The sequence below is a fragment of the Herpailurus yagouaroundi genome, unplaced genomic scaffold (genome assembly GCF_014898765.1).
Source record: "Herpailurus yagouaroundi ecotype Mexico unplaced genomic scaffold, PumYag 28, whole genome shotgun sequence".
Classification (NCBI taxonomy): domain Eukaryota; kingdom Metazoa; phylum Chordata; class Mammalia; order Carnivora; family Felidae; genus Herpailurus; species Herpailurus yagouaroundi.
In genome coordinates this window covers 35,318,952-35,333,550 of record NW_024412376.1, presented here as the reverse complement: position 1 = coordinate 35,333,550, position 14,599 = coordinate 35,318,952, and the positions used below count along the sequence as shown (strand labels likewise).

Sequence of the window (14,599 nt, the reverse complement as noted above, 5' to 3'; positions counted from 1 at the left end):
CAGTAGTGGAAACTTCCAGAATCTTTCTTCAAGTGGGAAAAGGCTCTTAACATATGGCCAGGTCCAAAAAGACATGGGCCAACAGGTCCCAGACGCCATTATAACAGGGTACTGAGGAAGGAAGTTGAGCAAACAGGAGCAAGATGCCCATAGATTTGGTTTGTAAATACTGCAAACAATAGGAGAGGCACCATCTATGTTAAAGAGATGGAAAGAATAGAGAGGCAGGGGTAAAAGATAGAGGAGAAAGGGTACCAATGACAAGCAATGTTAGGAAAGATGGAAGAGGTTAGGGGCACCTGGGTGGCTCAGTCGGTTAAGCGTCTGACTTCAGCTCAGGTCATTATCTCACCGTTCGTGGGTTCAACCCCCGCATTGGGCTCTGTGCTGACAGCTCAGAGCCTGGAGCCTGCTTTGGATTCTGTATCTCCTTCTCTCTCTGTCCCTCCCCTGATCATTCTCTCTCTCTCTCTCTCTCTCTCTCTCTCTCTCTCTCTCTCTCTCTCAAAAATAAATAACTTTAAAAAAAATAGTAAGATGGAGAAGTGAAATGTGGAGAAGCCATGGTTGGGCTTGATTTGGCCACTGGAGAACCCCTAGTCCTTGGGGACTGGATGGCACAGAGACAAGAAAGTCTGATAGCGGGAGGCAAAACACAAGTGAGTTTTCACCTTCTGGATTCTACGGAGTAGAAGGCATTATTACCTGTGAAGAGAAAAGGAGCAAGATGTGATCCTGAAAGAGAGTGAAGTTGTGGGGGAGATGCCAGGCGAAGAAAAGATTGCCCAGCAGTACTGAGGGCCCAGCTGACTGCAGCCACTTACAACGGAACTGACCATCACTCAGAATTACTCCAGCAGTGCTCCCTGGTGCAAATATGAGGTGGGGGAGCATACAGCTAGACCGATCCACCATCAGGATTACGTGCACAGGTCTAGAAGAGCAAGGGTTAGTAGGGTGCACTCAGGAATCCTGGCTGGATAGAGGAACTAAAGCAAGGAGGGGGCTGATATCTAAAGAAAGAAATGGAAGAGAAGGGGCCTAGAAAAAATATATAGGTTCAAAAAGCAAATTAAATCAAAGACAGAGAGTGGACATGCTAGGAGGTTCTGATCAGAGACTGGGATACACAGCTGAGATTTCAAAGGTGGAGCAGCTCTAGATGATTCTAGGTTAATAGAGTATGACTAAAGGATAGGGTTCCTGGAGTAGAAGTAACAAAAGATATCAATACTGGGCAAAATGGGAAAATGGAAGACCGGTTTGGCAGAATGGCGAAAGCTATAATAGAGACAAAAGTGGCTAAAATGCATATGGAGGGCTGACGAGGAGGTCTGTAAGAAAGAAGGACAAGGGAGAAGAGAATAGTAGAGCCAGGTAACATGTGCCTTACTTAATGCCTGGGAGCATGGAGAGGGATGCTGAGTAATTCAAGGCATTGCGGAGGAGCTCAGAGAACAGGGTAAGCTGCCATCCGTCTCTCTGGGCTCTGGTCCACTGGGCTGAGGAGATCAAGAAAACAAAACAGCCTCACAGAGACCTGCCCTCCCACCACATATGAATGGCAAGACCCTTGTCCCAGCCAGCATCTTCAGCCATGGACTCTTCTCTCAGTATCCTCGCTTCTATTTCCACAGCTTTGGTTATCACCTCTACATAAATGACTTCCAAGTTTCTATCCCCAACCTCTGGCGGCTCTTCTGCACTTAGTTCTGAATAGCTAAATAGCCATCGAGACATCTTTTCCTGGACTACTCGCCATGAATCCGTACTCAAATTACCAAACACCTGACCGAGTGAGCATCTTCCCCCCAAAACTCTGACCTCCAGCTTTTCCTATTCCTCTGACTAACCAGACTGAAAATACAGCACCAACTTTTACTTCCTCCATCACCTCTCCCTTCACTTCTTATTCAAGTGGTACCTAGTCTTCCTTTAAGGCCATACCTTCCATTATACCTCCACTCCCGTGGTTCAGGCCCTCAGGGCTGAACAGGGATTATTACAAGAGTCTGGGGATTCTCTTACCTCGTCTCCTGCTTCCTTCTTCCTCCTTGCTTCTTATTAATCCGAGACAAAGCTTCCTAAGACCTTGCTACACATGTCAACCTCTCGTCAAAACCCTGCCATCTCTCTTGTTTGCTTCCGTAACAAAGGCCAAACTCTAGACAAACACTGTAAGTCCTTTATGGACTATCTCTTCTCATGTCTTCACTATAGGAACTACACACACCCCGGTTATTCTAATTCATACTACCATCACATGGATTATGCAATCCTAAATAGAGTTTTAATTAAAATTGATATCTGCTATGATGTTCACCTGATCTACCTGTGCCATAAAGCACAAAATCCTTTTAAATGCAAATTTTAATTCAGTAATATGTCAAGAAGTAACCTGGCATTTGTGAAAATGATCTAGCTTAATTTCCCTAATGGGCTATGAAAATATAAATTACTTCTATAGTTGCTCACTTTTAATTTATAATTTAGAAGGCAAGGGGCTCATTAGTATGTCTGGTGTTGAAGTGGTAATAAAATTAATTTGTTGCCAGATTTCAATCCTCAGAGAAAGGAAATCTTACTGATCACAACTTTAAGAAATCCATCCTGGGGCATCTGGGTAGCTCAGTCGGTTGAGAGTCCGACTTCACCTCAGGTCATGATCTCACCGTTCATGAGTTCAAGCCCTACGTCAGGCTCTGTGCTCACAGCTCAGAGCCTGGAGCCTGCTTCGGATTCTGTGCTTCCCTCTCTCTCTCTGCCCTTCCCCCACTCGTACTCTGTCTCTCTCTCTTTCAAAAATAATAAATAAACATTAAAAAAAACTAAAAAGAAATCCATCCTGAATGATTCTCTTTTGGAAGTGATCATGCCTAGGAATGCATTACACTTTTTTATGCAAAACAAAAATGCATAGTTACAATAGAATGCATCCAAGACAAGTCTGTAAATAAAAACATCACAAAAGAAGGCAGAGGACTCCCTAGAAGGTCCACATCTAGTGAAACCTCCATCCTGATCCACTGCACAAAGAGCCTTTCACCTGCAAAGGCCCTTAACTCTTCCTGCACCAACCACTTTCGACCACATAGTATATATTATCATAGTACATATAAAGCCGAATGCTGTCCCCAAAGCAAGTGAACATCATCCAATCCACTGAAGGCCTGAAAAGAACAAAAAGGAAGAGAAAGGATGAGCCTGACTGTCTTAGCTGGGATACCAGTCTTTTTCTGCCCTCTGACTGGCACTCACACCATCAGTTCTCCTGGTTCACAGGCCTTCAGACCTGGATTCAATTACACCACAGGTTTCCCTGTGTCCTCAGTTTGCAGACAGCAGATTATGGAATTGTGGGAAATCTCTGTCTCTATAATTGTGTCAGTCTATTTCTCATAATGTATATAAGCACATTTATATATGACTAACGCACATTTCGTGGATGAGGAACTGGCCAGAGAAGTTAGTAGAGATAGTGGTGTAGTCAAAGTCAGAACCAAGGTATTCTAAGTCCAGTGCTATCTTGCTCCATGCTTTCCCAATAAAAGGCTCCAAAGAGTAATAACTGATAAACAGAACAAAAGACACTCCATAGACAAGGATCATTCCCTGCACAACTGAGAGGGGTCATGGAGTCTCATGGAGTCTCAGTGTGGGGTTAGCACCCCTGAGGTGAACCCATGAGGAATCATGATCCACTGTGCTGAGGCCTTCACCACCAGACGTCTATCACATTGCCTAGTCTCTCTAAGACCTTCACAGTGCTTTCTGGGGGTGTGGGTTGGAAGGACTGTTATTGAGAGGTCATCTGAACCTTCCTAAAGACAAGTAGGAATCTATAGACCCATAAGGAGATGTTACAAGCATCCAAATTAAGTAAAACAGATTCCTGCTTTCATTGCTAGAAACATACACATCTAGCTAAAATCCGATACACAATTTAAATCTATTTCTGCTCCTTCTTCCATCTTTAGTGCAAGAGAATCTTTATTTGAAATGTCACTTTTTTAAGTTTATTTATTTATTTTGAGAGAGAAAGTGTGCGTGAGTGGGGAAGGGGTGGGCAGAGAGAGAGGGAGAAAGAGAATCCCAAGCGGTCTCCTCACACTGCCAGTGCAGAGACCGACAAGGGGCTCGAATTCACGAACCATGAGATCATGACCTGAGCCAAGATCAAGAGTCAGATGCTTAACTGACTCAGCCACCCAGGCACCCACCTCTGAAATGTCATTTTTAATTACTGATTGCTATATCAGGCAAAACAGTTTTCCTCACCATCTCTAGAAGTCTTACTAACATATAGTAATATATAATATGTATTGAGTACTTACTATGAATCAAGCATTGTTCTCAGCAAACATGTATTAATTCATTATTCACACAATAACTCTTGCAAGTTGACACTGATGCTGTTATTCAAATTTTTCAGAGGAGGAAACTGAGGCACAGTGCCCAAGATCACACTGCTAGTAAGTAGTGGGACTGAGATTCAAATCCAGGGACTCTGGCCCCATAGTCTGTCTGTTTTTCATCACTGCATGCAACCTAATTTTAATCTTCAAAGCTATGAACTCTCTACCACGTCATTATTTTAGTTATACAACCAAAAACTACACAAATTACTGGCAAGTTATACATTAACTTTAACTAGAGATACATCCACAGATTCTAGGCAATACCATTCCTATAACATATCCAAACATGTTATCGGATCACCTTTTCCAAGCAAGAAAAAGGGAAAGGAAGTAAAGCCAGCTGATGGGTCTTGGGTAGCACTTGTGTGGGGAAAGAAGAGGAGAGGAATGAAAATGAAGCCCAGAAGAGAATTTTACAGTTGATTTCAAGTGCTTAAAACAGGTCATCAGAGCAAAGCCAGAGGCATATACAGCACATGCTGGGAACTAAGGTACAAGGCCAGCAGGAGTCAGATAATCAGGGAAGATGACAGTTGGCAGGTGATCTAGACACGTCCTAGAGACAACTGAGATTGCTGTGGAAAATCTCACATGCTTTCAATGCATGTGTGCAGACAGGATAGGTCCATTTTTGAGGGCAAGAAGAGAAAAAATGCAAAATAAATAAATGAAACAAATAAAAGAGCCAGAAGAGGACAATCATATATGGGTGATACAATTATATGACCATCAAAGCTTGTCTACACTATGTAAGTATGTAAGCACGCATGCAAGGTCAACAATAAGGGTATAGTAGTAGTAAAGTGAGGGATAAGCAACGTAATGCAGGCCACAAAATTCCAGAGGACCAACGATAAACTTCACAGAGGAAATAAACTTTAAAATACAAATAATACACACTCAGATAAAATGTGAACAATTAAAAAGTAAAAGCTCTAACCAGTAGTAACTCTTACTTGGCTTTTGTTTTCACGATGTAGCTCTTCAATACAATTCAAAAAAGTTACTGATCTCCTAATACATTAGATAGAGGACACCGAGTATTACAGGGGATTCAAATACCATTAAACTGCAGCCCCACAAGGTACTTATACTGTTTTACTAATACAAGTAAACAACCGTAGCACTACAAAGAACATTAAGAAAAGAGTGGGACATACCAGATAACATTTAGTGGGAGAAAGTGGCATTTAAGATATGCCTAGAGGGGTGCCTGAGTGGCTCAGTTGGTTGAGCTTCAGACTCTGGCTCAGGTCATGATCCCCCCCTGTTCAGGTTCGTGGGCTCGAGCCCCACGTTAGGTTCTGTGCTGACAGCTCAGAGCCTGGAGCCCCACTTGTGCTCTGTCTCTCTGTCTCTGTCTCTGTCTCTCTCTCTCAAAATTAAATAATAAATAAAACATTATTAAAAAAAGTTTTTTAAAGGAAATAACCCTAAAAGATATAATGAATCCAAAACAAGATACAGTTTAGCCCTTTCCGGTTCATGGAGCTTTGTAGGAAGCATGCCCTCCCATCCTTCAGTGTCTTCCCAGAGGCAGACACCATCTTTAATGTCCACTGCCCGGGCACCCTCCTAGACAGGATCCTCAAAGCCAGACCCCGAGTTCAAGCAAACAAGCACACCAGATGCTCCCCCTCCCACGGCCCCAGGCTGGGATCTCAAGCCTTGCTTTTTACCCAACTGATGGGTTTGAGATGTGATCTTGCTTTTTACCCTGGTGCTTTACTTTTCAACAATACAAGACACAACCACTCCAACAAACAGCAAATCCACACACACAGACACACAAACACGTCTGTGGAAAGGACACATTAACAAAAACGGGAAAGTTTCAAAAAGGAGCTAATGAACACAAGTTAAGAAAGAAAGAAGCTAGAGGCACGCGGGTGGCTTTAAGCATCCGACTTCAGGTCATGCTCTCGGGGTCTGTGGGTTCAAGCCCCCGCGTTGGGCTCTGTGCTGACGGCTCAGAGCCTGAAGCCTGCTTCGGATTCTGCGCCCCCTCTCTCTGCTCCTCCCCTGCCTGCGTTCTGTCTCTCTCTCTCAAAAATAAATAAACATTTTTCAAAAAATTAAAAGAAAGAAAGAAAGAAAGAAAGAAAGAAAGAAAGAAGGAAGGAAGGAAGGAAGGAAGGAAGGAAGGAAGGAAGGAAGGAAGGAAGGAAGAAGCTAGTACTGGAAGGGAAATTACTTTGATCTGGGAAATGTTAGATCTGAGGTGCCAAAACTATATATCCAGGTGGAGATGTATACAAAGTAGGAAAATGTTAAATGTGAGTTTATAAGAGAAGTTTCCATCCTATAGACAGAGAAAAAAAACAAAAAAGAAGAAGATCTGGGAATATATAGAAGAAAGTGTAGGAAGCGGGTAGATGTGAGAGGAAGTCAGACCCCTGGAAGTACCTCCATCACAGAGTCGGGTGTCACAAGAGGAAGAAGGAGGAACTGGCAAGAGGGAGACACAAAAAGAAGGTAGTAAGATGAAAGAAGAGGCGGCATTCATGAAAGAGGAAGCGGGCCACAGTCAGAAATGCTTTATGATTAAGAAAAGCTGACTGGATTTAAATTTAAAAACACAGCCGCCTTTCATTTATCCACAGGATACAGGTGTGCTGTTTCGAAGGGACACATGCACCCCCATGATTTATAGCAGCTCTATCAACAATAGCCAAAGTATGGAAAGAGCCCAAATGTCCATCGATGGACGAATAGATAAAGAAGATGTGGTACATATATACAATGGAGTATTACTCGGCAATCCAAAAGAATGAAATCTTGCCATTTGCAACTACGTGGATGGAACTGGAGGGTATTATGCTAAGTGAAATTAGTCAGAGAAAGACAAAAATCATACGACTTCACTCATATGAGGACTGTAAGAGACAAAACAGATGAACATAAGGGAAGGGAAACAAAAATAATATAAAAACAAGGAGGGGGACAAAACAGAAGAGACTCACAAATATGGAGAACAAACTGAGGGTTTTGGAGGGGTTGTGGGATGGGGGGATGGGCTAAATGGGTAAGGGGCACTAAGGAATCCACTCCTGAAATCATTGTTGCACTCTATGCTAACTAATTTGGATGTAAATTTTAAAAAATAAAAAATAAAATAAAAATAAATTAAAAAAAAACACAGCTGCCTTTTGAGAGACAGGATTTAGTACAATGATGAGGGCAAGTCAGAACAGGGGGCTACGGAATGCTCAGCATGAAGAAGGGGCATCCGTCCTTCCTTCCAGAGGACTGGCAGTGGAGGGAAGGAGACAGCGCCCCACTGGGCGCTCCGTTAGCACAGGGACCCTGCCCGGTTGGGTCACTGGTACATCCTCAGCACTAAGACCAGTTCCTGGCATGTAAGAGGTGCTCAATAAATATTTGTTTGTGGAATGCTGTGCTTATTCAATGAATGCTGCTGTTTGATTAAACAAATGAATTAGTGAATGAACACAGTAATGATATTTGAGGAAGCCTGAGCCAACAGTCTTCACTTCTCTGAGTCAGGTATAAATGCCGGACATAAAGGCTGGGAGCACAGCTCACCTCACTGTGCTTGGCATGGAGTGGAAAGTGGGAGGTCTTGCCTGGCGTTTCCAGTTAGTCTTTTTGACAGTAATCTGAGGGAAAAGAGAATCTTTTGGGCCACTGAGTCTGGGGAGGAAACCCTTGAGTGTCCGCAGAGTAGAAATCTCTCTCTGCCTTAACCATAAAGAGATACTGAAAGGAGCTCTTGAGAGGCGGGTTGTTAAGAAGGACACGTAGAGGACAGTGGAGAGTAAGGAATGAGGAATCCAGGCAAGTGCCTGCGAGGTTGTGAAAACCCTTTGGGAACAGAGGTCACCTATCTCAGGCTGCTACAGGTTCTTGTACTCTGTGTTAAATCCCTTTGTCATGTCCACGCTTAAAGTCTTTGTAAAGTTCCGATCTGGGTATGAGACTATAAAAGGATTCAGGCTACACGGGGGACAGGAGGATGGTCAGCACTGTGGTCGCAGCAGGAACAGTAATGAGTGGAAGAACCCCAAGGATCCGTGATATGGGGTGACCTCCAAAGACACCCTGAAGGTTCAAGGATTTGTTTCATTAGATGACACGGTATTATTCCCTTACAGGGAATATAGGAAAGAACTTTTTTTTTTCCTGTTGCTTCCATTTTGTTTTTGTTTGATTCTGACAAAGGAGAATTGAGCAGCTATTCAGTCTAAAGGGAGAAAACTGATGGAGAGCAACAGAAAGAAGGCAGGGTTGTAAGAATTGGTATAATGGAATTAAAGCCCTGTAGGAAAGAGGCCATGAGACCCAAAGTGTGGCTGGGAAGGTTCCTTTTCATAAAGTGATATAAAGAAAGATTGAAGGGCACGGGGAGGCTCAGTTGGTTAAGTGTCCAACTCTTGTTTTCAGCTCAGGTCATGATTTCATGGTTCGTGAGTTCCAACCCAGCATCAGGCTCCATGCTGCCGATGTGTCTGGATTCTCTCTCTCCCTCTCTCTCTGCCCTCTCCCTGCTCGCATACGACTCACATGCGTGCTCCCTCTCTCTCACTCTCAAAATAAACAAATAAACTTAAAAAACAACAAAAGATCTAGAGTAAAGATATAAAACAGATGGAAGACACCTTGGGGGGCCCACCTCGAAGGCAGGGGACAGAGACAGCAGGGGCTTACAGAACACAGGACGCTCTCACAGCTGCTGGGGAAAGGCCACCAGAGAACCCAGGGAGTAAGACGGTTTCTGCAATGTTGAGGGGCTACATCACTGGAATTTCCAGAAATTCTAATTAGCACAATTTAATGCCATTTACAGCAATATTTGGCAAACAGGAAAGGTTTTTTTTGCAATTGGAGATGCAGTCCTACACTTGAGCCAAGTTCAGCTCACCTAATAGATCTGAATCATAATAATGGGATAAACACACCTCACGGCAGAATCATCTCACAATTTTAGAAAAGACAGGTTTTAATCAAAGGAATCGCAATTAATCCACCCTGCTTATTTTCCTTCAAATGCAGCCAAGTTGTACTGTTTCATACCAAGATCCTCAAGGTCTTCCAGATGGAAGAAATCTTAGAAATCATCAAGTCCAACCTCTCACTTATTATGACTTCATTTTTAGAAATCCATGGCAGAAAGGATCAGTGCACGCTGGCATCCATGTACTCCTTTACATTCGTCAGCCTCCTTTGGGGTACACCTGAGGCCACATAGCTGAGTTCTGGCCAATGGAACACTGGTGGACGGGATCTAAGTCACTCACTCCCAGGCCCAGCCCTACCTTGGATGGAGGAAGACCAGCCAACTTGCATTGTATCAAAATTTGCTTGACAAGTAGATAAACTTTCACTGTGGTACTCACTGACATTTGTGGATTTGTCTGTTTCAACAGCAAGCATTAATTGATTCTCAAGCCTTCTTTGAATAACCTAGCAACTCAGAGAACTGCCAATCATGCTAGGGAAAGAAATGGAGATTATTATCACCCACAGATCCAAAGGATTAAAAAAATAGAAGCAGTCATGAAATTCATTTTTATAATATAGTAGCATCCTGGTTATCTAAAGGTTATTATTTGAGACACAACCTACAAAAGTTAAGGCCCTACTCCCCTGAGAACCAGGAAATAAACAATAGAGATCTTAAAATAACCCAGCCTGAGAACTAAATAAAGCTTTAGAGGTTCACTCACCAGTTAGCCTTCTAGGCTGTATGTATTTATTCAAGTTATCTTGGAGTAAATAAATCAATCTTAGAAATCTGGTTTATCTCAAATCAGATAAGAAATTGGAAATTGGTCTGTTTCTGCTTTCTTTGTTTTGTTTTTTGAGATTCCACATATAAATGAAATCATATGGTATCTTGTTCTGTCTGACTTATTTCACTTAGCATAATACCTTCTAGGTTCTCCCATGTAGTCACAAAGGTCAAGATCTCATTCTTTTTATGGCTGAATAATATTCCACTGTGTGTGTGTGTGTGTGTGTGTGTGTGTGTGCGCACGCTCATATGTGTAACACATCCTCTTTATCCATTCATCTATTGATGGATACTTAGGTTGCTTCCATATCTTGGCTATTATAAATAATGCTGCAATAAACATAGGGGTACATACATCTTTTCTATTTAGGGTTTTCATTTTCTTTACCTGGTACTGGATCATATGTTAATTCTATTTTTACTTTTTTGAGGAACCTCTATACAGTGTTCACATTGGGTGCACCTATTTAAATTCCCACCCAGAGGGGAGGTGGATGGGGAGATGGGCAAAATGGGTGAAAGGGAATGGGAATACAGGCTTCTAACTACTGAATGTAGACGTCCTGGGGATAAAATGTACCACATAGGGAATATCATCAATGGTTTTGTAATAGTGTTGTAGAGCGTCAGATGGTGGCTACACTTGTGAACATAGCATAATGTATACAGTCTGTCAAATCACTTGTTGTTCACCTGAAACTAGTGTAACGTGTGTCAACTATACTTCAATAAGAAAGAAGTGAAGAGGGAAGGGAAGGGAAGGGAAGGGAAGGGAAGGGAAGGGAAGGGAAGGAAAAAGGAAATTTGAAGCAATAAAGATGGTGCTAGAAGGGGCCAAATCACAACATTCTGAAGGTAAAGGAGAGATCAGAATCTCCAAAAAGCAAGGTATAGAGTCCCTATTTTATAACTGAGCCCCACTACTTCTCAGAGTCCTGAAGGAACTCAACTCACAACTGATTTAAAAAAAAAAATGACTTACTGTCCTCAACTAGCCTTTGTAAGCCTCTAAACGAAGGTAGGAAAACGTGTAAGAAAACTCTGGAAATGGTTACTCAATCAGTTTCAATGTCTAAAGGTAGGCACTGTATTTGAAAAGAAAAAAATTTTTGAGGATCCTTTTATTTCCCTAAGATGCCACACAGTGATGCTCGAAAATATGAGACACTGCCATTTGCATACTGTTCGGGAGTGAGTGGTTCCTCCCAAATCCATGTGGGAGCACATATCCTGCACAAAGGAAACTGGGATTCTTTAAGCAAAATCAGGATCCAAATATATGAAGTAGAAAGGACCTTAGAGATCATACAGTGCAAGCCCCTGACAGCAAAGTTAGGTGCCCCGAAGATGCCATTCATCTCACTGTAGAGGAAGAACTGGAGTTCATACCCCCTTGCTTTGGAGCCAGGATACAACCACCTACGTCACAATGTTCCTTCCCTGGATAGACTTAATCTTGACCTCCCTTCCCAGGCCTTCCTGGAATCCAGACGTTGATCCAGAAGCATGACGCACTCACCTGCAAAAAGCAGTGTCCAACTGGGGCATGCTCCGCAAGGGTGACGTTGTACACCTGCCTCCTGAAGATGGGCTCGTTGTCATTCACATCGTCCACGGTGATGCTCACCAGGCAGGTGGCAGAGAGTGGGGGTTCTCCGAGGTCCTGGGCTACCACTCTCAACTCTACTGCCTCCTGGACCTCTCGGTCCAGACTCCGGATGGTGCTGATCACGCCGCTTTCAGGATCAATAGTGAAGGACGGTCCGCACTCCGCTGCAGGCCACACACCTTCCGGGTTGCAGTGAACGGGAAGGTGGACCAGTGCGTAGCGCAGCCGGGCGTGGTCGGTGCCAGCCTCGTCCGCATCAGAGGCGCTGACCCACACCACCGCGGTGCCGGGGGCCGCGGCCTCTGACACCGAGGCCAGGTAATGCTCCCGGCTGAAGAGAGGCGGCTGGTCGTTGAGGTCGGCGACCCGGAGCAGCAGCGTTTCCTCGGTGCTCAGCGGCGGGGAGCCCGCATCCGTGGCCACTAGTCGCAAATCATACAGGTCGCGGCTCTCACGGTCCAGGGGCCCCTCGACGCAAAGGAAAAATACCCCCGGGGAGCCACCAGAGCGCAGCGCGAAGGCTCCATCTCCGCCCTCCAAGGACAACGAGATGCTTCCGCTTCCGAGGCCCACGCCGGGTTCCCCGATGGCCTCCTCTTCCTGCTCGGGATCCCCGTCCGCGTCGGACACGGAGACTCGAGCCACGTAGTCGCCGAGGGCCGCGCCCTCGGAAACGCGCGCCGCCCCACCCTCGGTAAGGAAGAGCAGGTGAATGGCGGGCGGGTTGTCATTCACGTCCAGCACCGCGATGGACACGCGCACAGTGGCGACCTCGGGCTCGGCCCCTCCGTCGCGGGCCTCTACCACCAGCTGGTGCCAGGCCTGTGCCTCGCGGTCCAGCGGCCTCTGCACCCGCACCACGCCGCTCAGCTCCTCCACGGCGAAGTAGGCCGCATCGCCCAGTGGCCCGAGCGCCTGCCGGGCGCGGATGCTGTAGTACACGTGGCCATTGGGCCCCAGGTCACGGTCGGTGGCGCGAACGCGACAGACCTCGGCTCCCGGCCGAGCGTCCTCCCGCACGGCGGCGCGGTACTCGCTCTGCTCGAAGACCGGGGGGTTGTCGTTCTCATCCAGCACGCGCAGCTCCACACGCAGGTGGCCCGTGCGCCGCGGGCGGCCGCCGTCCCATGCCTCGATCTGCAACTCGTGCGCAGCCACCGCCTCCCGGTCCAAACGCCGCAGCAGCACCAGGTCCAGGGGCTCCAGGGGCGACGACGACGGTGGCGACGGCGGTGACCCGGGAGTTCCGTAGCGCAACTGGAAGAACGGTCCCGCGGGGTCCTCGGGAAGGGCGGACGGTTGCACCAAGGTGTAGCCCTGAGTGCTGAACAGGCCGGCGTCCGGGTCGTGGGCACCTGGCAGGCGGAAGGCGGTACCTGGAGGGCTGAGCTCGGAAACGTCGAGTTGCAGGGAGTCGCGGGGAAAGCTGGGGGAGTGATCGTTCACGTCGTTGACCAGGATCTCCACCTGCACCACGGCTCCCAGCAGCGTGGCGGCCACAAAGCTGTAGTGGTCCCGCCGCTCGCGGTCCAGGCACCGCGCCGTGCGGATGATGCCGGTGTCCGGATGCACGTGGAAGTCGTCCAACAGTGGTGAGTCATCGGAATCCTCGGATAGAAAGAAGCCGCCCGCCTCCTGCTGCTGTGCAGCGGGCAGCCCGGCGCGGATGTCTCCTACTAGAGTGTCCGGAGGAAGTCCTTCGTCCACAGAAAGGCTGAGGTTGAACACCTGGGCAGATGAGCCCGAAGCCGCCCAGAGCCACGCGTGCAAGAAGAGCCCGAGCAGGAAGCGCTGAGCCCCCGTGGCGCCGCCGCCGCCGCCCGGCAGCTCGCGGGGCGACCCTCTCCTCCCTGGCATCAGAAGGCGCCTCGTGGCCGGAGCCCCCCGCTGCCGGTGCCCTTTGCCCATCCTCCTCCCTGAAGGGCTCATTTCTCCGCCAGCTCCTGGGGAAGGCTCCCGGGTAACTGCCAGCTTGTGGAGGGCTGGCAGAAAAATCCAGGAGCCTCTTCAGTGTCTGGGCGAAAGAAAAAAAAAAAAAAGACTTTGTTTGGCAAACCAACAGACCCAGGAGTTCCCGAGGTTCAGGCTGCAACTGGTGAAAACGTCCTCCGCCTGCCCCTCACGCAGACAGGGAAGCGCTAGCTGCCTCTGCCGCTGCAGCCACCTCCTCAGCCCCTGGATTGCTTTCAATGAGTCTCATCTCTTTTTCTCTCTCCTTTTATTCCTTTTACATCTGTTCCTTGTTCTGCTTGGCTTGTTGTTTCCCCCTGGTAAAGTCAGGTGCATTATTTCCCTTGCCAAAAAGGATGAAATTATTCAAAGCGCACACACAGAAGGAGAGGATGGGGGTCGGCCCGGGGAAGGGGGTGGAGTAAGGGCGGGGAGGCCGAGGGCGGGCGCGCAGCCCGAGCGAAGGAGGAAAGGAGGGAGGGGGAGGCGGCCCTGGCTGCGGCCGCGTCGGCGGCTCCGGGGGTGGCCTCTCCCCGCGGCGTCTGGGGGGCGCCCAGGACCGCCCGGCTCCAGCTCCCACCCAGCCCCCGCCGCCCCCCCTCCCTTCTCCTCCCCGCCTGTGACGCGGCGCACACGAGGGCAAACTCCAACCTGCCAGTCGCCGCTCTGCAGCAGGGCGCGCGTTCTCGCCGGGGCCAGGGACCAAAGAGAGAGGAGCGAAGGAGGAAGGACGTGGAAATTCGGACCGGGAGGCGGGCGGGGGTCGCGCAGGCCGGCCGAATGCCCCGGCTCTGCGTGCGAAGTGGCGATGGGTGGGGGGCGGCGAGAGGAGCAGCCCCTCCACGCCCTCCTCCCTCCATCCCCTGG

At 47.5% G+C, this 14,599-nt stretch overlaps 1 protein-coding gene across 1 annotated transcript in view; it reads right to left on the bottom strand.

Moving 5' to 3' along the window:
* Positions 1-14,316, bottom strand: part of DCHS2 (dachsous cadherin-related 2) — a 244,291-nt gene extending 229,975 nt beyond the window's left edge. The window contains exon 1 of the mRNA XM_040471942.1: positions 11,693-14,316. Within this exon, the coding sequence (XP_040327876.1) occupies positions 11,693-13,711 (2,019 nt within the window). The 5' untranslated portion in view covers positions 13,712-14,316. The remainder of the gene's footprint in view (positions 1-11,692) is intronic.
* Between the last annotated feature and the right edge of the window lie 283 nt (positions 14,317-14,599).